Raw genomic sequence first — 23,997 nt, forward strand, 5'->3', positions numbered from 1 at the left:
AACACCCACTAAAATCCATTAATCAACAGCTGAAATTGCTCTCTAACTGAAACATCGAGGACATTTCACCAGAACCTGAGCTGTGATGTTGTTCTGCACATTTATGGACTTTTCAACTGATGACTAAAAAATAAAACCAAACAAACGTACAAAATCCAGACTCACATCTGCCACCCGGCGAGCACGCAGAGCGGCACAAATCCAACGCACCCACACAACCCGCCGAGGAGATGAGAAGTCCTGCTGATGTTCTGTGGTCGCTGGAACGTCCATTCAGGCTGATTGTGATGGGGATCTCAGGTGAAGCAGCCAGAAGAGTCTGACGTTCACACTCACCTGCACGCCCCACAGCCAGCAGGAGGTAAAGTCACCGAACACCACGACTCAAAACAATCCACTAATCATTATTAGAAGTTTTGAATGAAGACTAATTAATTAACGAGGACTTTTTGATCCCTTCATCCCTTAAAAACCCCTTAAATAAGTGAGATAATCCATTAAAAACACTTCACATTCATTTGTCTGGTTGTCGTCAATAACAAATACATCGTCATTTGTGTGAATTAATGACATGTTTAAATAATCTTGTATTAGTTTGCATCGTATTGGGCCTGATTGTCTGTTAACATCATTAAAGGGACACTCCGTGGCAGAACATTTAAATTCCTCACCGTAACTTGATTCACTAACTGCTGAATATTAATACAACGCGACATTTAACATTTTCACATAATGTCACATTTACATGATTTTAAAGCAGATTTAATTATTTATATCAATGTGTTTTAATGTAGCTAAAGCTGTGGCACACACAGATGAAATACTCTTATTTCAAGTTATTATAAATACGGATGAAGGATGAAGTAATGCTGAGCAACTCCTAAAACTCTGCGTGACCTTTGACCTTCAGAGCAAATCGTTCGCCACATCTCCGCCTGTCAGGCTCGCGTTAGCGCAGTTGAAATAAAGTTCTGTAAGTTTGAACCAAATGTCTTGAAAGAGCGACTCAGCAGAAGTTAACGGCCGCACAGAAACACGTTCATGTTTATGTGACATTTTAATCTCTGACTGTAATCCAGTTTTTAATATTTCTAATGTGTTTTTATCCTCCATAGCTTTGATGGCAGTCTATTATTATTATTTATAGTGTCACATCTGTGCAGTTTGGTTGAACACCTGTCACTGACCTGCTTGTATAAATAAAGGTTGAACGATTGAAACACAGACAGACCTGCTTTGTTTAGCAGAAGGGGATGAGTCAGGAAAATCCAATAAAAGAGTCAAAGTTTTAATCTGCACTTCCTGTACGCTGAGTTTTACCACACGTCATATTATGACCTCCGCTCAGAATTGATTTGCTCCTCTACTGTGAGGTCAAACGCGGCCTTTTCGTAACTGGACTTTTGTAGGGAAGACGTCGAACTGTTTGGTTTTAAATGGATCGGATTTCTGAGGTGACTTCTTCTTTAACTGGTCTCACTCTGAACCTGCAGACTGAAACTTCCTTTAAAAACCTTCCATGGCGTTCGTTCTGATTTAATCTGACACGCGAACGTTGGAGCCTCGTCGCTTTCTTTTACTCCAGCTTTTTCAAGAAGTCATTTAACATCATGAAGAGGCAGAACTGATCAGCAGTCTGACCTTTGACCTCCTGCCAGATGGGTTTAATTGAGGTCAAAGACTCAAAAAGCTGAGAATTCTTCTGTAGAACAGACTCCTTCAGAATAAAAGGCTCTCGTTCACGCTCAGCCGGACGACGACCTTTGACCTCTCTGACACACGGCTCATCTGACAGCTGATCGGTTTACTAATCAGAGTAATCTGATTACTCAGACAGTGAGGTTATGTGGAGTTTGCCGAAGGTCAAAGGTGCATGTGGGTGGAGATTCTGGTTAGTTAGTGGTGAGTTACAGTTACTGATGGATGTCAGCATCAACACACGGCAGACAGGAAGTACTACAAAAAACAAAGGACTTTTATTTTTTACCAGCAAAAACCATCAGAGTGTGACAGACGTGTGTGTGTGTGTCCACATGTGTATACATGTTTGTGTGGTTCTGTGTGACTGTGTGTGCGTTTCTCAGTGTGTACCTGTGTGTCTGTGTGTGTTCATGTGGGCTTGGTGAGCAGCTGGGCGGAGAAGTCGTACAGATCTTTGTTGACTTTCTTCAGAGTCTGGACTTCCTCTTCCAGCTCCGCAACTCGAACCTTCGTGTTCTCGCCATCACCAAACACCGACTGAAACGCAACACGCTTTGTTAAAAACACAGCACACGGAAACAAACACGGTCAGACTGGTTAAAATGGTCCCAGTCTCATGTGTTTTTAATGGCGGCAGAGTTATGAATGAATGGATGGATGGATGGACGGATGGACGGATGGATGGATGGACGGATGGATGGATGGACGGATGGATGGATGGACGGATGGACGGATGGCGGTGGGTCATTCTTCATATTTCAGCTGCAGAATCAGTCATTATTCTTCATATCAGTCTCATGTTTCATATTGTGGAGGTGAACTCATACATCATTCAGTGTGTGTGTGTGTGTGTGTGTGTGTGTGTGTGTGTGCGCATGCTGCCTTCAACACCTGCTGTTTCAGTAGGAAACCTCAGCGCTCCTCTGAGTCTCTGCTGTTTATTGTGGGAGGTTTGTAGAAAACCACATCGAGGTCATGAATCATTATAATAATAATAATAATGATTATTATTATTATTAAGGAAATCACAGCTAAACTTTGTGAAACTACACTGGAATTTGAAAAAGCACGTGAAAACTGGAAATTTAAAAGAAAATTTAGATGTGATGAATAGCGAACTGTGACGTGTGTAAAGATGGACGACATGCGAGCTCCCTAACAGTGACGGTAAACAGGATCTGGATCGATCTGAGTCCCCCCTCCCCTCACCTTGTCAGTCACGGCGTTCATCAAAGAGTTCAGCCTATCAGCTTTCTGCAGGTACGTCTCCTCTTCCTCCTAAAAACACAGGAAGACCAAAGTAAACAAACATTTCCTTAACGTGACTTCCAAACCCGTCGAGCTCCTCCTCGCTCGCGTCACCTGCTGACTCACCTGCGCGTAGAGGCCGAGTCGAACGCACACCTCCCCCGACTCTCCGCTGTCGCCCTCGGAGGCGTGCAGGTGGCGGCTGAAGCGCGGCAGAGGGACGGCAGGGCGACTGTCAGGCAGGAACATGTTGGCCGGAGCCGCCATAATGACGGCGTTCGTCACCGGACCTGAACACACAGACAGGAAGTGAAGTCACAGGACCGCAGACACCAGGACTGTGGTTTAGCTGCAGCCCATTATCATTATGAGTATTGATTAATGCACTCGCTATTCTTTTGGATTGGATCGATTATTCATTTAGTGTTTGAAAAGTCACAGTGAAACAGTGAAAAAGTCTGTCTCAGAGTCCAACATGACGTCTTCAAACGTCCAAAAGCCAAAGAGAATCAGTCGACAGGGAAGTTGTATTGATTAATGACCAGAATAATTAATCTTCCTGTTGATGAAATAACTGAGTGGAGTTTTTCAGCTGCAGGGTGATGTGACAGCTCGACCTGATTCACAAACAGCGACGCGGTGAATGACAGCTCATCTGACGGGTTGCTTCTGAGGTTTGTGCCTCACAGTAAATCTCCTCTTGAGGGTCCTGCAGCTGCTCGTAGACGGACCAATGAGCTGTCAGCTGACCTGTGACATCAGCTGAATGAGGATGAGGATGAGGACGGAGCCCAAAGGCAGCAAAGAGCAGATCAAAGGCAGGAAAAAAATTTCTTCAATTTGTAACCTGAAATAACCTCAAAGCTGCAGCAGAGAGAGCGACTTCAGCAGGACTGAGAAATACTACAGTTCACTTCAGTCACCCATCACTCGTCATTATTTAATATCAGATATTACTGATTTACAATGACAATATATTCTCTTTGATTCGGTTTCCTTTCTGATGCGCCTGAACGAGTAAACACAGGAAGAAGCTCCACACATGAAGACGTCCATTTCAGACGTCCACCCAAACACTCTCTGCACACAGTGAATAACATCCAGTGTCTGTAGGGCTGTTCTCATACCAACGACAGTAACAGAAAGGCGTCCAATACTACGGAAGAGTATCTGCGAGTACACGATGTCAGGCACCACACTCTCAGAAATGGCGTCCCGTGAAGCTGCATGAACCAACTGCTCGACTAACCAACATCGACGAGGGACGCCTGCGATCGGTCGACTGATCGTTTCAACGTTGCTCACCTCAGCCAGTTATTAAACTGATTATTGTTAATGTATTTATGTCCACGTGGGAGCCGCTTTTAGAGCTCAGTGTGCGTGGGACACGACGTCGCCCAGTAAACATCGTGACTTTAAGCACATCCATAACACAACAGCCACTCGGGTTCAGCACACGGCTGTTAAATAAAAACAAACTCAATATGCAAAGTTCAGGTGTCGGGCAGGAAAAAATGGCCTGAGTTTACATAATAATAATAAAACTGTTTTCATGTGTTTGTGTCTCAGCAGCAAAACCTTCAGTTTAATAATCTGCTCTGATGTCCGGCTCGGATCATATTTCACTGCGCTTATGTTTCATAATGAAGTTATTGTTTTCAGCCTCTGGGTTAAGAATAACTCTGCTCTAAAAGCTGCTGCAGTCCTTCACTCTATTCTTTTATGGGACTCTTCAACTTTTGAACCTGACTGCTGGTCTCTGATTGGTCCATTACTGTCAGTCTTTTACAAACACGCTGTAAATCACCAGCAGGCTTTCTGAGCTCAGATTGGCCAGATGGATCGGACTCGTACTCCAGTCTGACGGGCGGGCGGCGCCTGGATCACACTCGACTTCCTCGAATCGACCGCCACTCAGGTGCTTCCTTTAAAACGAGGGTGTTCAAACTGCGGCTCACAGGCCAGCGGCGGCCGAACATGACATGAAAGGCGTGCATTTGTAACGGAGTCATTTCATTTCAGTAATTTCACTTCCAACAGCCTACATTTAATACACCACTCTGCTACTGCGTCACAGCACCAGCATAACCTCAATGAAGCCAACATTAAGGGCCCAACACTGCAGTTCCTCAAACGACCACTTGAGGCTGGCTCCAAGAGCGAGTCAATCCGCCCATAAGATCACATGTTAAAATGTCCCAGATTACAGCAGCAATAAACGTGTTAACAGTCTGGTACAAAATAATCATTTTGATCCCCAACTTATTTGACGTACAGTATCTGGAAGTTCCTTTACTGGAGGAATAGTGAGCACAATGCAGGCAATTTCAATCGTGAAAACCATCAATCAAGTCAATTCTGTACCAAACTCAATCGAAAACACGGATGGCAGATCATAAAGTTTAGTTATTGGTTAGTATTTGGTGAGAAAACTGCCAATTATTATTTTTAGCTCAACAGCTTCAAATGTTAACTCTCATCCATCAGACGCTGCTCTTGTTCGATTTCCGTCACTTCATCGAACGAAACGTCAGTGAGGCTCACTGGCGTTTTGCAGGATTTGAACACTTTTTGCACGCGCTCTTTTAGCATCCAATAAACTGACAGAAACATCCTTCATCCCAGAAGTGACGATTCTTCATCGATGCGAGCTGTAGTTGGTATTCAGCTGAACGTTTCAGAAGCGACACGAGGAGACGAGCTGCAGGCCGAGTGAAAAACTGACCATCAAACTTTCATCGGCTTTCAAACACGTCTGGCAGGAAACCAAACTGAAGATACCCACAAAAACATGAGGGGAAACCCACAAAAAGTGTTTGGATTTGAACTTCTCAATTTCTACTGCACGTCTTTATTTTTTAATCTAATCTCCTTCATCGCCTTGTCGAGTGAGAGACGAAGACAGACACGCTTCAGCAAAGTTCAGATGTCCTGCAAAGAAGACTTACTGCTTCCTACAGAAAGTTTTAAAGGAATACGCCGCTCATTTTTTAATATGTGCAAAAAGTACGGGCGGGTGGCACTGATGTCACCATAAGTGAATGAATGAATGAATGAAGTGAAAGAATGAAAACTGACGAATATCAATTTATACCAGAGAATCACACAAGCAGAGGAGCAGATTATGCTCCGTTCTTTCTTATTATATGTAAAATTAAAAGAATCTAAATAAAAATGCTGTTGCGGTCCATTTTCATTCTTTAAAAGTCAAAGATAGGCAGGTCTACTATTCTGTTGAGTTTCTCACGTTTGCCACAGACTCTGCTTAAAGTGAAAATGATTTCATCTGTGACATCCTGATCAGAGGAGGTTTAGAAACAAAACAAAGACTGAACCAAAACCCTCGATAAAGATGTAAAATTAAACAGCACTGTTCTCTGAACAAGTGAGTCAGAGTGACGGACCGCTCACCAACTGGACACGTACTTTATTAACTTCTTTGTGTTCTGCTGAGGGTAAAATATTAAAACTGCTCTCCTTCTGATTTGTCAGTAAAATATTTAAGCAGCTCTGAGTCTGACCCCATATTTGCTGAAAGAAAACTCTGCAGGTTTCTGACCCCTCAGGGTCATGTGGTCCTCATCACTACGTCAATGTGTGAGACTGTGGTGGTTCAGAGGAGTCCTGGAGGGGAAGCTGTAGTCCTCAGCTGTAAAAACTGTCTTATCTTTAAAAAATCCTCTACAATTCAACAGTACAACAACAGTTCCTCAGGGTTTGGGCTCGGCCCCTGATCTCCAGTGAAGGGAAATCTTAATGCTTCAGCACACCAAGACATTTTGGACAATGCTATGCTTTTGTTGAAGGCCCTTTTCTATTCCAGCATGACTGTGCCCCAGTGCACAAAGCAAAGCTCCATAAAGACATGGTTGGATGAAGAACTTGACTGGCCCACACAGAGCCCTGACCTCAACCCCATCCAACACCTTTGGGATGAACTGGAACGGAGATTGTGAGCCAGGCCTTTTGGTCCAACATCAGTGTGTGACCTCACAAATGCTCTACTGCATGAATGGGCACAAATTCCCACAGAAACACTCCAACATGTTGTGGAAAGCCTTCACAGAAGAGTGGAAGCTGTTAGAGCTGCAAAGCTGTCTGTGAGTTTACAAGGAGACGTCATTAAAGTCCCTGTTGGTGTGACGGGCAGGTGTCCCAATACCTCTGTCCATATAGTCTACTTATTTATCTTTGATCAGGATGTTATCAGTTGGTATCTCTGACTTCTTGGCTGATGCAGAACCACGCATGTTGAAGGTAAACACATTAATCCTTTGCTTCTCCTTCTTATTGTTTCCAAAATCCCAACATTTACAATTTAAATTGTATCCTCGAGTGAGCAACCTGTTTCAACGAGTCTTTCACTCTGAGGCCTTAAATCCTCACAAACATGAAAACAACATGCAGCCCTGTGATGTTCAGAGGAAGATTAGATGTGAATAAAAGTGACCTGTTTAAAGCAAACAAAGGAAGCAGCAGCAGCAGAGGCTTTACTCTGCTCAGCCACCAAAAAACATTTTCATTCTTTCACCAGAAACAACTCTTGATTTCCAGCTTATCAGAGGGAAGCCACAAAGACAGAGCGGGTCTCTGCACTGCCTTCAATCAGTAAATCAGCAGCCGAGTTGACGAGGTGACGCTCCGCCAGACTCATTTCACGCCAACAAAAGCTCCAAATCACGGCGAGGAAACGTGGGAGTCGATTTACTGATGCTCAGAGAACAACAACCTTCAGAGCTCCCAGAAAACACTTAAATCCCTCCACAATACAAACTGATTCTAGTGTTTTTCCTGCTGGAGGAGGTTTTCCTGCCTGCAGCGCCGAGCCGCGGCCGGCTGCCACTCCAACTTCCTGTCTGGGGACTCTTCAAATTAATTTCCCTCAGATTACCTCGAGGATCAATTTAAGACGACAAGCCACTCGAGGAACAAGAAGTAGTTTTCAGTAATGACTGAAGGAGCGGCGTCACGCTTACTGACGAGGCCACCGACAAACGCGTGGCAATTAAAACGGGAGGCTGCTCATTCACATGCTGAAGGAAACGGGTCAGATTAGCACTAACCAGGCGTGACTGAACCATCAAACGCATCCTGACTGAGCCCTGATCAGTGGACGGCCTGCTTACCTTAAATCTTTTCAAAGTGCTTTTTGGTGTCCTGCTGGAGGTTCGTTGCTTACAGTCGGCACGCTGACGCCTACCGGACGCCTCATTTCGGTCTGACAGCTTGTTCCACTTTGGGATGACCGAACTCTGAAAAGCCAAACCTCACGCTGAACCTTCTCTTTTCTGCCTGGTTTAATTCAGGGGATATTTTCAGCGAGCATGAGACAAAGTCGGCACGTTCGCCACGCCTGCAGGGACCGGACTCATAACATGATGCTCAGAACACTCGTTCTGAAAGCACTGATACCAATAAAATGGAGTGGAGTAACATTTTCTCAAATGGCAGGGTACTGCAATATCTGCAGTATCAGTATACACATGTGTAATTACTCCAGTGGTTCGAAGTTGTTCTTTTAACTTTGGTTGGACTCTCCCTGAAACACTTCTTCACTTCTTATTTTCCGAGAAGCAGCTTGTAACGCTGTGGGCTCCTGCCAAAGATCATTTGTGAGGAGAAGAATCTCCGTATCTGCACAGCGTGACTTTTTACACTTCAGCCTTTGCTAGAGAAATGATAAATGATTAATCTGTCAGTTTCAGATCAATAACTGGAGCCAGTCTGCTTCATAGTGTTGAACCGCGATCTGATCTCAAGGTGAACTTGGTCCAGCTGTCATTTTAATGTGTCAGATGAATATTTAATCAGCGTGTCTGCTGCTGCTCGGCTCCTTCTCAGGTTGAAGCTAAACGTTTGTTAATCAGACCGAAGTTAAAAACGGCTTCTGATTCTTCACACAACCAAACACCTTCACACTTCAGCATCAGACAGTTAGAGGCAAAGAGTTCACACTGTAAAAGTTTAATACTACAGGTCTGTTCCTCACAGCCACAGTTCACTGTAATCGTATCTAAATATGTATACTACGACTGACGGACATGAATGCGTAACGCTGAGCTCAGCAAGTCAAACCGTCAGCCCTGACAGCGTGAGCGTCCTCTCAGGGGACGTGAGATCACACGGATCAGTCTGCATGGTTGTTGCTGGAGAGTCTTTATTTACCAGTTGAATAAAACATCGAGCTGCAGAGACGCCTGGGACAACGAGGAGGACGAGAAAATGGAAAAGAGCAGAAAGAAAACGACCGCCAGGTGACCTCACAGGTAGAGAGAGAGAGAGAGAGAGAGAAAGCGAGAGCTGAGGGAGGCTTTCATGTTGAAACATAAAAAAACATCCTGTGAGACGAAAAACTGTTATTTTCAAAATGAAGCAAAAACTCGGACTTACTGCAAAATAAAAAACCACTCGATCCTCCGACATCCTGTCCATCATCTGGTTAATCTGATCAGCACGTAACCAAAATGAGTCCACGGCTGCAGTTTGTGCCTTTGTTTCACGGAAACCTGATTATTGTTTTGTTGCTGCAGGCGGAATCTGAACTGAAATGAGATGATTTTAAACCACTCTTAGTCTCGCTTCAGTGGCTTCCCGTTCGTGTCAGATCAGGCTTTAAGGAGCTTCTGATGACTTTCAGATGAATGGGCTCTCACCTTCATACCTGTCTGGACTCATTAGACCTCGTGTCCCACCTCCCGCTCTACGCTCTCAGAACACGGGGCTCCTGTTTGTCCCCACAGTCAAAAAGTCAGCAGGCCGCAGCGACTTTTCCTGTCATCTCCCTTTCCTTTTGAATAATCACACTGCTTTCACCTCAGCTTTCAGCCAGCTGCTTATTTGTCATTACCTGCTACTTGTTATCACCGTCCTTCTGCTCACGGTCAGTGAATGTGTGAAGCACAGTGCAACAGTCCACGTTTGGAGGGACGCCTCTTGGCGTGCTCTTCCCGAGGCTTCTTCCATGTTTTCGTCGTTCAGGGTTTTCTGAGGGAGTTTTTTGTCATGTGGTTTTTGTTGAAACAATCACAACAGGAACTGCTCTCCAGGTATACACTGCAGTACACCTGCCCACCTGTGCTGAAGTGATATGAACCTGTGTGCTGAAGCTGAATAGAACTAAGCACCGACTTGGATGGAAATGAAGAGTTCCAGAGTCTTGTAAAAGATCAGAAATAACACTAATAAGTTTCAAAGAAGTTAAGGCAGTAGGAGACAGAAATGTGTCTCCCCGGTTAGGACAGACTTCCTGCTCTGAGTCTTGTGTTAAAAGCAGGCCAAGGACCCTTCAGGACAAACCGAACGACAGCTGTGGCGATGTCCTGGACCAGAGCGCAAAAACATGTCGGGGAAACAGCGTCATCATCAAAGATTGAGCTTCCTGAAGCTGTGAGCTCCAACTCTGCAGCTGTTCTGCTGAAGTGTCCTTGAGCAGGACGCCGACCCTCCACCTTCTGCCTCATCAACAGTCTCTGGGGATGAAGCTGACGGGCTCAAATTTAAATGTGAAGAGACACAAACAGGGCTTAGGCTGAGGACACGCCCCCTTTGTTAACATCAGAGCGGGTCAATGAAACGATGTTCCGGTCGTCATGACGACACAACATGAATAATTCACAGAGGCGAGGTGATAAACGAGGACAGTGACACATCTTCCCTGCGAGATGTCAAAAAACTTCTCCAGGTACAACTGGTTACTGTAAGACTGTAAGACTGGTCCAGTATGTGAATATTTGTATGAATATTAATATTTGAACAACTTGGACATCAAAACGAGTCTGAATAAAATTTGGACATTTGGACTCTGTGAAACCTCTTTTCAGACTGTGTGTGAAAAGAGCCTGAGTGTGTGAGACTCTGAAGAGTTTTTAAAGATAGATGTTGGTCTTTTTCTTTATGGGTTGTCCAGGTTGGTTCTTAACACGTCGTTAAAAGGTTTTCTCCCCTCAACATGTCCTCCGTGTTGTAAATCAGAAATAAAAGGGCGGAGCAGTGAAACTCTTCCTCTCTGGATGAAACCACCGTCTCTGACGAAGGACTGTACTGAAAAGTGAAACTATATTTCTTGCTTGTTGTGGTAATAGAAACTGGCTAATTATCTCCCACTCAATTACAAATATTGATCATCCGCTTGGCTCCAGCTGCTGGAATTACACTAATGGTCTAAATCTGGTCCAACATGGAGACATAAATCACACTGAGAGAGTGTTAGAGGCTGAAGAGCTGCCAACGCACTGCAGATACTCAGAGAAAACACCCTGCAGGGACACACTGCTCCACTGTTTACTCTGAACACCTGGACTTCCCTGAAGAATACACCTGCACTCTCAGGAAACCTTCTGATGAAACCTTCACCTGGGTCGCCTACTAATCCCTGATCTTTAGCTCCACAGCACCTCTGATGCCTCAGAGGTCTGCAGAGACTGGGGGGCCTCAGTGCTGTCCTGTTTAATGCAGCGTGTTGTGTTCAGGTGTCTGTGTGTCCTCGGTGCTGTCCTGTTTGATGCAGAGTGTTGTATTCAGGTCCCCTTGGAGCTGTCAGCCTCTCCCAGGCACCCAGGCTATGATGAAAATGAAGAATGGTTCAGATGATGTAAGAGATGGTTGAAGAGTGAAGAGGTCTCACTCCGACGCCTCCAGTGGAGCCATTCTGCTGTCAGATGGATGTTTCTTAATAACAGTCGGAGAGATTTGACGTGTCGAGTCTCGACAGCCTCGAGGAGACACGTTTGGCTCGGCAGCGCTGATATCAGACGGTGGAGCTGATTCATATCTTAACTTCTCACTTTCCTGCTCACCATCATGAACTCTGACTGAACCTCACACTTTTTTATCTGTTTATGCACACGACTGATCAACTCCACTTGTAATCAGAGATCTGTATTTTGGATTCTTTAAATTAAAGGATGCATCTTCAGGCAAAAATAACAAAAAAAAGCAAAAAACCAATCGTCATCTCGACAGCACTGACTTCTTTCTCCCGGATGCGCTGCAGCCTGTCCACGAGTATTGATTAGTGACGTAAAATGAACGGAAACAAATCACACACAGAGTCAGAGCTACACTGACACTGTGAGAGGTATCAGACTCAACATCTTACTCTCATCAAGAAAACCAACCATCTTTTTAATTCAAAACCAAGGGGGGAAAAAATCAAATTAAGCTGAAATAATCAGCTGCAGCTGAATCGAATCAGTTCTCAATCTCATATTGATTTATCAGCATCATTTTTGCGTTCGATCGGGTGTTTCAGTCTCTAGATGTCAATCAAAAAGAGGAAGATTTACACTGCAGTTTTAGGCTCCCATCATCTGCAATAATCAAAAGTCTGATGAGGATTAAAATATAAAATAAGTGCATCAAACAAGAAGCCGATCAGAAGTCGTCATGGTCTTGTCTAAAGAAATTAAACTTGGCCTGTTTTGATTATTTCATTAAATTAGCTGCCATTAAACTCATTCAGAAAAGAGTCAATTAGCAGCTCACTGGCTCAGCGACCTGCAGCGTCAGGTTTCAGGATCTCAGTAACAGCAAGGGGCCCTTTAGTACATCCAGACTTCATGACTGAGTTCAGTTTACAGCAAAACGACTGTAGCTTTAGGTATTTCAAACGTGGTAATGGGTACATAAGATTAGCTTCTGTATTGGAGGTATACGACACTGGCCCACACTGAACACTCCCACAGGTCAGTATGCCAGGAAACAAAGTGAAAAAATAACTAAAATATCGAAATAAGATGTCCAGGTTTGGGTGCCACTAACAGAGACCCAAGCACATGCTCAGTACTTCACTTGCTGTAAACACAGTATTGGATTTCATGAAACATAAATAACCGTCAAAGGATTCATTAATAACACGCAGTGGCGGGCGGCAGTTTGAAATCTGATGAAGGTCACGTGCTACGTTCAACAGCTCCAGAACGGCTACTAAACGGACTGAATTAATGATCTCGAATGCATTTTCATCTTGCCGATGTTTTCCTGTGAATGATGAAGTTAATTCTTTGGAGGTGACATCATTAATCTTGTCATAATCAGGTGGTGATTTTAGGGACATAAATTCATTCTCTGGCTCTTCTGGTATTTTCCTGACATGATGTGAAGCAGCTGAATCTGTTCTGCTGAGACAAATCGGTTTGAAGTGCTGCCGTCATGGAGGATAAGGCCTTTTCTTTTAACGGTTCTTCTGTGAGCGGCGTCGGCGGCTGCGGGAACAAAGTCCGAAAACGTGACGGAGGCGGGGGAAGACCACGAGTCCGTCTGTCCGGCCAGAGGAGGGATTATCGTCTCCTGACAGTCCGTTTGAAGTAAGAGGGCCTTCAGCACAGAGAGGATTCGGTTAATTACAAAGTGCCAGTCATGATCACGGCGGGGCGTTTCTTCTTCATGTTCCTGTCAGCCACAGCATGATCACTTATTATGAATGAGATGGGAAACTAAAAGCTCCTCTGGAGAGATGGGGGCCGGCGGGTCAGACGCTTCATTAATAAACCAGCAGCAGCAGCAGAGACGAGGAATTATTTCAGCCACGGAGGTTAAATTCACCTTCACCTCCTGAGACTCTGTGAAACTCTGTGAAGACTGACCCGGTTCACTTTCATCTGATTTTCATCAGTTCAACACGTGTTTACCGAGAGCTCCAGACAGCACAGCAGATCATAATGAACATATTCATTACAAGAATCACAGTGTCAGACAATATGAGCAGAGCAGCAACTAAAGCCATGAAACTATCAGCACAAACACATTAATAACAAGAATCAGAATGAGACTTGTCAGGAACAATCAGCTGAGTTCACTGGGAGGATAATTAGCCCCAATGACTGACTGATTATCTGATTGGGTAAACGACTATTTAATTGGGACGACTGATGGATCATTTGTTATTGATCACTTTTAAAACTCATGAGTCTGAACATGCCACACCACAGTGCAAGTTTAGCAACCAATCAGAGCAACTCGACTGTTGAGCGCAGTTTTACAACCAGGATGAGATGAGTGTCGTGCTTTCACTGTGAAGGAGCCAGACAGCTTTTATTATGAAGCAGTTTGACAGCTTTTATTGTGAAGGTTTTTACTGTGAAGGATCCTGTTGTTTTTATTATTAAAAGAGCGTGAGGGCTTTTACTGTGAAGGAGCTTGAAGGCTTTTATTGTGACGGCTCATGAAAGCTTTCACTCTTAGATAGCTGGGGGAGTTTTATTGTGAAGGAGCTAGCAGGGTTTTTATTATGAAAGTGTATGAGAGCCTCTACTGTGTAGCAGCCAAAAACCTTTTATTGTGAAACAGCAGGAAGTCTGATCAGAGCTGAGAGCTCTTGAGGTCACCTGGACAGTCATAATGCCGTAATGAGGGGGCGTGGCCTACCTTTATGGGTGAGGCAGCGGATGCTCTGTTTGCTTTGGATGTCCCAGAGACGAACCGTCTCATCATGCGACCCGGAGAGGAGGAGAGTCCCGTCCATTGACATGGAGAGACATGTCACCAGGTTCCTGAGGGAAAGATTCAAACTGACTTCAGATCAGATCACCTCTACTGAGGGCCTGTTTACACATGGAATTAACATCCTCCCTTGAAGAATCTTGCAATTTCATGAGTTGTTGAGTTAGCATCTGTATGTGAATGGAGTAAACACACAGACTGACACCTGCTGTCATCTCACCTGTGTCCTTTGAAGACCTGGTTCCCGTCATTGTCGGACTGGAAGGATTTGTCCCGACTGAGACCCTGCAGATGAAACACAAACAGTTCAAACAGTTAAACTTTATCGACACGAGCAGCAGCACTGCCTCATTAATCTCCAGGTCATGTTCTTCTTCTGTAACTTCCAGCCTGTTTCTTTTTTTCTTTTAATGGCCTCAGAGTCGTCTCTAAACGCTTTGATCGATTCCTATAATTACATCAATTACAGATCCTGTTGCATCAGACGACCAATAAGAGGAGCCGGCAGAGGGACAGTCCGAGTACAACCCATTAGAATCAGATTCTCTACACTCACTATTTCATAGTGAGACTGCAGACTGGCCTCAGGTCTGCTGATCAGCACCCCTGTACACACGTCTCTAGACTCCATATGTTTCGGAGTACTAAGGTTACGAGCTGTATTTTAACACACATGAAAAAATTACGTGTTCAGACTTGTTAATAACCATAATGTGTGTGAATCTGGTCTTCCCTGTTGATGCTGAGTTCTGTAACACTGAAGTAACTACGACCAGGATAAGATTCTGAGCTACGGCAGTCAGAGTCGAATCTTTTCCGTCAGAGCGTATTCAAAGAACGCAGCTTCTCTCAGCTCGGTGAAATCACTTTATGAGCTGTAACGACGGCTGGCCTGCGAGCGCTCACATCTCTCTCTCTGTCCTATTGGCTGTGGAAACGTCAGGGAAACGGATCATTAGGTGGAGGCTACATTAGGCGGAGGTTCTGGGAAATGAAAAACACTCTCGCTCAGGTAAACAACTCCTACACTTTAAAGGTGAGCAGCAGAGAGGACTCTGACTGATGATCTGATAGCAGAACCATCACGACTGGTCTGACTGTACCAATAGGAGAAGAGAAGATTAAAATGGCAAATAACCCAGAAACAGATGACCTCAGCACACTTACTAACATGTTTGTGTTTCAGAAGGCGATAAGACACAGATCAGGGGCATCAGCCTCAATGTGGGTCAGGTTGTACTGGATTCAAGGTGGGCAAAGAGGACCTCAATCGTTCCAGTCTGATAAAACAAACCCAACACAAGGTCCACCTACAACCTCCAATCAGAGATTACCACACAGTCTCACCACACAGCAGAAAGCTGCGGGAAACGATAGTAAGTGGCCTTTGGCTGGCTGACTGTTCATGTTAGTTACAGTTCATGTGGGCAACAAAGGAACAGATCCTGAATCAGGACCTGCAACATGTTAGTTGGTCAACAGAATTTTTTAATAAATTGTTATTAACTATTTTAATAAATCAGCAATTGTTAATTTGTCAAAGCAAGATGCAGATTTTCTATCATAGAAAAACTGAATCCCTTTGAGTTTTGGACTGTTGGATGGACAAAAGAAGATATTTGAAGATTACACAACAAGTAATTAGTCTGCTGATCAACAGATAATGAAAACACTCATTGGACCCATAAGCTGCAGCTCAGGACAGAAGTGGCTGATTTTCTTTTCTACGAGCCTCACAAACACTTTGATGATGCAATAAGGGTTGTGTTGCAGATTTGTGGTAAAGGAACTACGGCAGCTTCGAACGTCCTCAGCATCATCGCCGTGTTTGTCTCAGGTTAGCTGATATTTGTAATGCGAGCGGCTCCAGCAGTTTCAGCTCAGGATACACAGACTTAAACGTCCTCAGAGACTGAGGACAGCATCATCAGTTCAGGGGAGGGTGAGGGGGAGGAAGAGGAGGGAGGAGGGGGGAGGGGGGTGTTTATGGAGCAGAAGCTCCGTGGTTTGTTTGGAGGATTAACTCGGTGAGGCTTTCAAATGTAAATCTGCCGTGAAAAGAAACAACAGCATTGAGTCAGAGGGAAGAAAAGACGTACAGACGGCGCAGATGAACGAATAAAGAGATGAATCATCAGAAACGCATCCTCATCCACATAATTACACTTCTCTACTTTACATTAAGTCAAACACTATCTGTTGTAGTTTTCACTTAAAGAGCTGACTGAACAGAGAAGATCACCTCTGATTAATGAGCTCATTAAGCTCCAACGACGAGCTGTTTAAACACTAACATCTAAAACACGCTCGCCGCCTCGCTGTTTGTGTTCAGATAAACTCTGGAGAGGATTATTCTGCTGAAATGAAGTACAACTAAGAACTCAGATCTGATTCACACAACAGCCTCTGCTGAGTTATGCAGGCAAACCGACAGATTCATCTGGAGACAAACTGCACTCACATACGACGGTGAGATCGGCCATTCACCATGTTCACACTGCGGGCTACTTTGAAAAATTTTGCTTGCTTTTTAAACACATAACAGATTTCTGTTAATCTGTGGGAGGTAGGATCTATAACACAGGGAGGACGCTGGCAGGGTGGGCGCATAAAAGATGTGGAATTAGGATGGTGGCACGTCTTCACGAAGGATGTAAAGTGAAGTGAGACTCACCTGGCTGCACAGAGACACCTGGAAGACGTTTCCGTCGCTGCCTCCGCAGAACAGGAAGTACTCGCAGGGGTCAAAGGTCACAGACATGATCTCCACATCAAACAGGATGGACAGGAGCAGCTCGCCTGAGGACAACTCCCACACCTGTGCAGAGGGACACATGCAGACAGCTTTCATATACTTTTCATTTGACTATTTGTCTTATTGATCCTTTGGGTTAGTCAATATTTTATACATCCGTCTGTTTTCCACCATCACGTATTTTTAATGTTAAGTAAGTCTGAAGCAACTTCACCGTTCTTCCACTGCGGGAACGGACTAAACCGTAAAATAAATTCATTATGGTACAACACAGAACAGAGCAGCTCAGACGTGACAAAATGAGGCAGGAAGAGTAAGAAAGTGGGAAGAAAAAGATAATTAATGAGAATATTGGGCATTACATCCACCCTGAGGGCCTCCCACATCAGAACAAGACAACAACAAAGGAGTGCATAAAGAAAGAGTAAAGTCACAGGAAAACCGGAGCTGCGGGGGAAAAGCTCTGCAGACGAGCCAAGTCCTTTACGGAAACCCTTGTGATGTGGAGGATTACAGCGTAGTTCCACTACGTCGTCAGTACGGGAGGCAAGTGCAAAGCGTCCACCGAGTCTTCTTGTTGTCTCACAAACGGCAACATTTCAGATATAAAAGAGGTGACAGCAGGACGACTCCAGCACGTTCCCGCTCTGTTTGTTTTGCCGTCTGATGACTGAAATAGCATCAAACCGTTTGCTGTGTCTGCTGCAGCCCTGTGACCCTTTAGTTGTTGTTGTTTTTTTTTTTTATTCTCATGTAAATAAAGTTTTTATTGGACAGACAGACAGAGGAAGAGGTATGGAGAGGTTTAGTAATGATGGCAGGATGTGATTCGTCTCCGCTGCCAGCTGCTGGCTCTGCAGAATACAGACTGTGTTCCAGACTCCACTTAAAAATCGGATAATTCAGAATGTGTTCAGCATCTCTTGACCATCTGTTATGATGTTACGGCGAGCCGACGGGTCGCTGCTGAGACTCCGCCTCCTGTGATTTATGGCAGAGGGGATTTTACCAAAATTAAAACCGGATCTGAGAACGAAGAGGAGACGCTCCTGCGTTTAAATACATTAATCTTTCTTATCGGAGGTGATCAGTGATGTCACAGTCACACCGTCTGATTGGCTAGGAACAGGTTTCACTTCAATAAATACTTGCTGAAAATACACTCCATCCACATTGCAGGAATACACACCAAGACACGCACAGACATGGAGCTTCCTGTGGGAGCGTAAAGGTGCATCGAGAGCCGCTTCCTGTCTGACTGACTCTTCACCTCCCACTTGTGTGACGTCCTTAATCAACTTATCCAGAAATCAATTCTGACCAAATTCAGTGACGTAACTTGTTTAAATGAGAGAACACAGTCCATGTAGTCCAATCCTAACACGCTGAAGCTGAATCTCACTCTCTGTTCACTTCTGTGGAGAAAAAGCCAAGACGGTCTGTGTTCACACACACCCGAACAAACCAATCACTGGAGGGAAATACGTTTGGACGGCTTGATTAGACAAGTTCAACCTGACGAGTCTGCAGCCAAGCTCATATGGCTGAACTAAAATTCTACCGCAAGTCTGAAAACTTTGACTGCGTTTGTGTCTGAAGGTGTAACGTTTGTCTCTGGTGTCACTTTCCTTCATCCAACCATTAATCATCATCAGCCTGGCTTTATCTGCGAGAGGACACGACCTCCTCACCTGTCCTACCTGCCCGATCGTAATGACGAGCGCCAGTCTATCTCTGTTTCCACCCAGCAGCTTCGTAACGAGCTCATCTGTCAACCGAAGGCGCACGAGGCTGAAACATCGGCAGTTTGTTCTGCTGTCAGACCACCTTCATGTGGGTCACCAGGGACTGAAGAGTCCTGACAGGACACACACAAAAACACCAACAGGCATCAGTCTCACTGTGACTGAAACCAGATCTGAATCAGGATGAGCGGCGGCGGCGGCTTGAATCCAAACCGAACTGATTCCGTTAATAGATTCAAGAGACAAAATGTTTAAACAGAGAAGGATGGGAGCGTCTGACCCTGCAGGACAACCAACCAATCAAACACGAGACAGAGAGGACGACCTGCTCCGAGCCTCTGGGAGGATTTATCAGCACAGGATTAATTCATTTCCTGTTCAGTAACACTGAGAAAAAACACATTTTATCCCTGTGATCGGTTTTATTTCAACACCACTTTTGTTCTCTGACAGAAACACTCGAATCAAACCTCCTTTAGAAAACATCACATTTAAAGAAAGTCCGTCAGTTTTCAAACAGACAAACCTCGCAGCTTCTAACAGTACTTTTATTCTGAAAGTCTGGCTCAGTGTTTGTGGCTCTTCTATTTGTATTTTAGGTCTGGTGGGGCAGTCGTGGATCAGCGGTTAGGGTGTCGGACCCGTAACCGGTGGATCGCTGGTTCGATTCCCCGTCCCGGTGTCCATGGCTGAGGTACCCTTGAGCAAGGTACCTAACCCCCACTGCCACGGTTAAATGCAGAGAACAAATTTCGTTGGAGTGAGTTCCCTCCAATGGCAAAATATGTCACTTTCCTTTCCTTTCCTTTATTTTACTGAGCAGCTTTTTCTTAGACATGATGCGAAACTCAAAGAAAACAAACAGGGTGGAAGTTTCAGGGTGAATACTGCGTTGATCAGATAAATCTTTCTCTCCACAGATTATAGACTGAACAGTCTTATCTGAGCAGGACACGTGTGCGTTGCTTTTGTTCACAGTAAACACTAATATCACTGCCGATGAAACAGATAGAAAGAGTCAAAGCCTTTAAAGGTTATGCTTTTATTTTGAAGCTATGTTTTGCTCCGTATCTGCTCTCTGAGTGTTACACGTGTATAAATCCTCATAAATAAATAAATTCTGATTTCTTTTCTGGCTCTTTATCAGTGGTTTATTTCAGTTTCTTTCTGTTCTAATACAATAATCATAAACACCATCTATTATACCTGTGCAGGTGTTATAAAGTGAGTCTTACCTTGACAGTTTGGTCTAAGGAGGCAGTGGCCACTCTGGCCTGCGCTCCCATTAAGCCACAGTGCAGGTCTGTGATTGGTAGAGAGTGACGAGACAGGACGTGACGCGGCTCGGGGGTGTGGCTTAAATCCAGCTGGATCACACTGAAACACACACAGGAAACAATGAGAGTCAATCAAGAATAAAAGCATCTTAACGCTGGTTTGTACACTCAGAAACCCCATCAGAAAGCAGACGATTTTACTTTATTGGGTTTTAGGGTGAAAATGATGAGAAAAGTCACAGATACGGTCAGATTTAAAGTCCCTGTTAAACACTTTTTAACTTTTCCCTGTCAGTTATATCAGTGATGAGGTTGGTATGACACAATTATGAAAGAAACTCCTCAGAGACTCAGGAAGGAGTTTAACAATAACCATGAGTTATTTAAAGCAGATTCATGACAGAATTAAAAACCTGCAGAGCCACAGAAGAAAGAATTTCTTAAAGCAACTTATGTAACTTTGCACCAGTCATTATTAATTCCAACGAAACTGCTGTCAGAACGGAGACAAAACTGATCAAACGTGTGAAACATGTTTTATTACTGACAGGCGTCCATCAGACAACATGTTTAACATTCAGCTCAGGCTTCCCATCCTCCTCTGCTGCTCACTGACATCACAACATCAGACACAGCACAGACAGAAGGGGGGGTGTCTGTCTCTCTGAGGACAGCTGCAGCTTTATACACTGACAAGTGAGCACATTTCATCTTCACATCAACACATAAATTGATCACTGGCTGCAGCTGATCAATGACATGTTTTCACTTGTCACGGTGAGACAGGACTGAGCCAATCGGCTGCCTCCGCCTCACCAGGAAGCAGGTTGAGGGTCTGAGTCCAGATGAGGATCTGATCTGGATCAGCTGCACCCTGCTGCTGCTGTGTTTTATCGTAAAGAACAAACCAAGTGGCCGTTTTTGATGACCGACTGATTGAAACAACAACCTGAAGTCTGAGACTGACAGAGACGATCACGACCATTTCTCTGTCAATCAGCCAATCGATCAATAGACTGATGTTTCCAGCCGAAAACGTTCCTGCTCACAGACAACATGGACTGACTGACGGGCAGTAGAGCTAACACAGACAGGTGAGGAGCTGCTCACCTGTCCACACTCTGTGTCAGAGCTCCCCCCAGTGGACGCGGCAGCTCTCGCCCCTCACAGGTTAAAGAATGTCCTAACATTTTTCTATCAGCTGTCTCCAGATCAGAGAGCGTTCACAGGGAGACGTCAGGACGATGAGGACGATGCCGTCTGTGTCAGCGAGCTTCTTCAGCACACTTCAAACTGTTTCACGATTTCAGTCACAACAGAAGGAAACTGAAGAACCTTCGACAGCGAGATTCTTTTATCAACAACAGACGGCTCAAACCAGTTAATTATAATTCGTTAATAAATGTATTCATTGATTCATTAACAGAGTTCATTATAAACACGGACACAGTGTCACGTTTAGTTAACTGTTTCCACATCAGACACGAGCGGCCTGGAGTGCAGGGCTGTCGTCAACCAAACAAAATCTGGGTTCACTTAAATTCTTTCTCGCTTTGAACTGATCAGCTGGTCGTTCGCCTTACCTCTGGATCAATTACAAACGCATTAGAGCGAGTGCAGCAAAACCCAGAAGCTTCACGTCAGCGGCGACTCTGTTTGTATTGTTTGTGATGTTCTTCACTGCATCGAATGTACCACAAGCGACAGTACATCGAGTGTATCTGATGTATCGCCCAGCCCCAGCTCAGGTGTGTTCAGGTGTGTCTTACCTGCACAGTCTCCACACCAGAGCCAGGTTGTCTTTTCCTCCAGAGACAAAATGGCTGCTGTCATCTGTGAACTTCAGACAGGTGACATCCTGATAATGACGACTGAGGACACACAGCAGCTTACCTGTGGACACCTGAGCCAATCACAGAAGAGACATTATACACCTATCATATCACGTTTGCTTTCATCTGTTTTTCTTCAAAATTAAACTGTAAAGTGTTACGTTTCCACAGTTTATTCTGAGCTACTTTAATAATGCAGCATTTAATTTAGGGACTCATTCTTCAGGCACTAACTGTGGAAACAGAGAAGGTTTAGCTTGAAGGTGAAAGTCCTGCCCTCCATCACAGAGTTGGACCAAATAAAGTGGCCACCGACTTAATATTAATCATCATCGTTAAGTTAACCGGTTTTTTGTTTGAAGCAGACTCACCTCCCACAGGTAAATGGCCTCCGCGATGGCGGCAGCGAGGAAGAGTCCGTTAGGCGATGATGTCAGAGAGGTGACGACACCTGGACACACGATCTTCTGCTGCAGCTGATCCTGGAAGGAAGTCACATGTATGACAGGTTAATTCATACTGTAGTATACCATGTACAAATACTCAATTTTAGTAACAGTTCAATGTAACACCGAGGGATGGAAAGAGCACAGATATTATAACTACTTAGCGCGCTCGCCGGGTGGTACAATAAATCAGTGTTGGACTGTCATGAAATGCAGTTAAGTAAAAATATATTAAAGACGGACAGGTGAGATCAAAAAGACAGATGAACCTACAGACGACTACAATAAAAGGGCTTTGTAACAGTAACGAGTAAATATAAGCAGACATACTGTCTAATATGTCATAACGACACAAAGGCTGCAGTACTGGGGTCTGCGAAACGACGTGCAGCAGACAAAACATGATCCACACCTTCACGCAAAAATCGGTAAATGAATATCGTCGTTCATCGGCGCACCGTACATCACTACAAAGCTACTTTGCAAAATGAAAAAACGCTGATTTCCAATTCGGCATGAATAAATTATACATTAAGGAACATTTAATTTGTTAAAAAGCTTCACTAATTTCCCACATGTTGGTTCTCACCCAAAACCAACACAATGGAGGACGGCGCTGAGCTGAGCTGAATTCATTACAACAGATCAGTTTTAAGTGAAGCTGAATGAGGTTTGGTAGACCTTTTACATGCCGAATTAAAGAGCAGAGACAGCAGCTTGGTGATACGTTTTGCGTTTTGTGGTACGGGATGATCCGTGTTTGCAAATGCGCGTTCTGTTGAATTTTGCTAATTTTCGTAAATAAGTTCGTTGATGTCTGCCTTATCTGGGCAGACAAGACAGACAAGGGAAGACAAGGGTTTCTCCCGCCGCCCGTCCCCGGAGGACGGAGAGACATGTAGCGGGTATGTTCTGCTGTGTTCAGGTGTCTTCGAGTGTCCAATGGTGTCCGTACCTTCCTCTGGATTTCCCACACGTTGATGAAGTTCTTGCCCAGCTGGGCGGACAGCAGGTACTGCCCGCCGAGGACGGTCAGTGTCCGGGCAGAGCTGTTCCCTCCCCGGTAGGACAGCAAGCTGGAGCCGCTGTGCAGGTCGAACACGGTGCTGTTCCACAGCTGAGAGCCGGAGTCACTGCTCACTATCACCTCCAGAGGAGCCGCCATGTTGGCTCTACCACAACATACTACACACGCGGGAAACCGGCGATCTGCTGGCTGGCTGTATTCTACGTCATTTCCTGGATTCGGTGCATTATGGGAGATGTAGGAGTGGACTTTTTTGTACCTTAGTTGTTTTTTGTTTTTTTTAAACTTTATTCAAGTTTCATTTAAAACGAAAACGCAGTTGAGACGGACGAGACAGAAATATAACTACATCATGAATCAGTCTGAAAGGTTCAATATCAACAAAAATAAATTCAAGAGAGTAAAGAAAGCAGAACCATAAAATAAATCGAAATAAAGGTGTATATTAGTGCACCAAGTGTAAATAGTCTACATGTAGAACTGATGGAAATATAATAAAGATATCAAAGAATTATTGCTGATATCAA

The 23,997-nt window shown here is 44.5% G+C and overlaps 1 protein-coding gene across 1 annotated transcript; it reads right to left on the reverse strand.

Moving 5' to 3' along the window:
- Window positions 1–1,391: 1,391 nt before the first annotated feature.
- wdr18 (WD repeat domain 18) lies at window positions 1,392–23,686 on the reverse strand. Its single transcript, XM_046392447.1, has 10 exons — window positions 23,399–23,686; window positions 22,369–22,479; window positions 21,935–22,068; window positions 20,124–20,265; window positions 17,063–17,206; window positions 14,609–14,673; window positions 14,314–14,438; window positions 3,076–3,239; window positions 2,911–2,979; window positions 1,392–2,238 (listed from the first exon to the last, which is right to left on the reverse strand). The coding sequence occupies exons 1-10, from the start codon at window positions 23,606–23,608 to the stop codon at window positions 2,110–2,112; spliced, it is 1,293 nt and encodes a 430-aa protein (XP_046248403.1). The 5' UTR covers window positions 23,609–23,686; the 3' UTR covers window positions 1,392–2,109.
- Window positions 23,687–23,997: the final 311 nt, after the last annotated feature.

This window comes from Scatophagus argus, chromosome 6 (genome assembly GCF_020382885.2).
Source record: "Scatophagus argus isolate fScaArg1 chromosome 6, fScaArg1.pri, whole genome shotgun sequence".
NCBI classification, from domain to species: Eukaryota; Metazoa; Chordata; class Actinopteri; family Scatophagidae; genus Scatophagus; species Scatophagus argus.

Excerpts from the sequence above, each read along its gene's own strand:
- wdr18 (XM_046392447.1), bottom strand. The coding sequence starts at position 23,608 with ATGGCGGCTCCTCTGGAGGTGATAGTGAGCAGTGACTCCGGCTCTCAG. Across the intron at positions 22,480-23,398 it reads TGTGGGAAATCCAGAGGAAG|GATCAGCTGCAGCAGAAGAT; the intron begins GTACGGACACCA and ends ACTTCCTTCCAG. Across the intron at positions 2,980-3,075 it reads GACTCGGCCTCTACGCGCAG|GAGGAAGAGGAGACGTACCT; the intron begins GTGAGTCAGCAG and ends CTGTGTTTTTAG.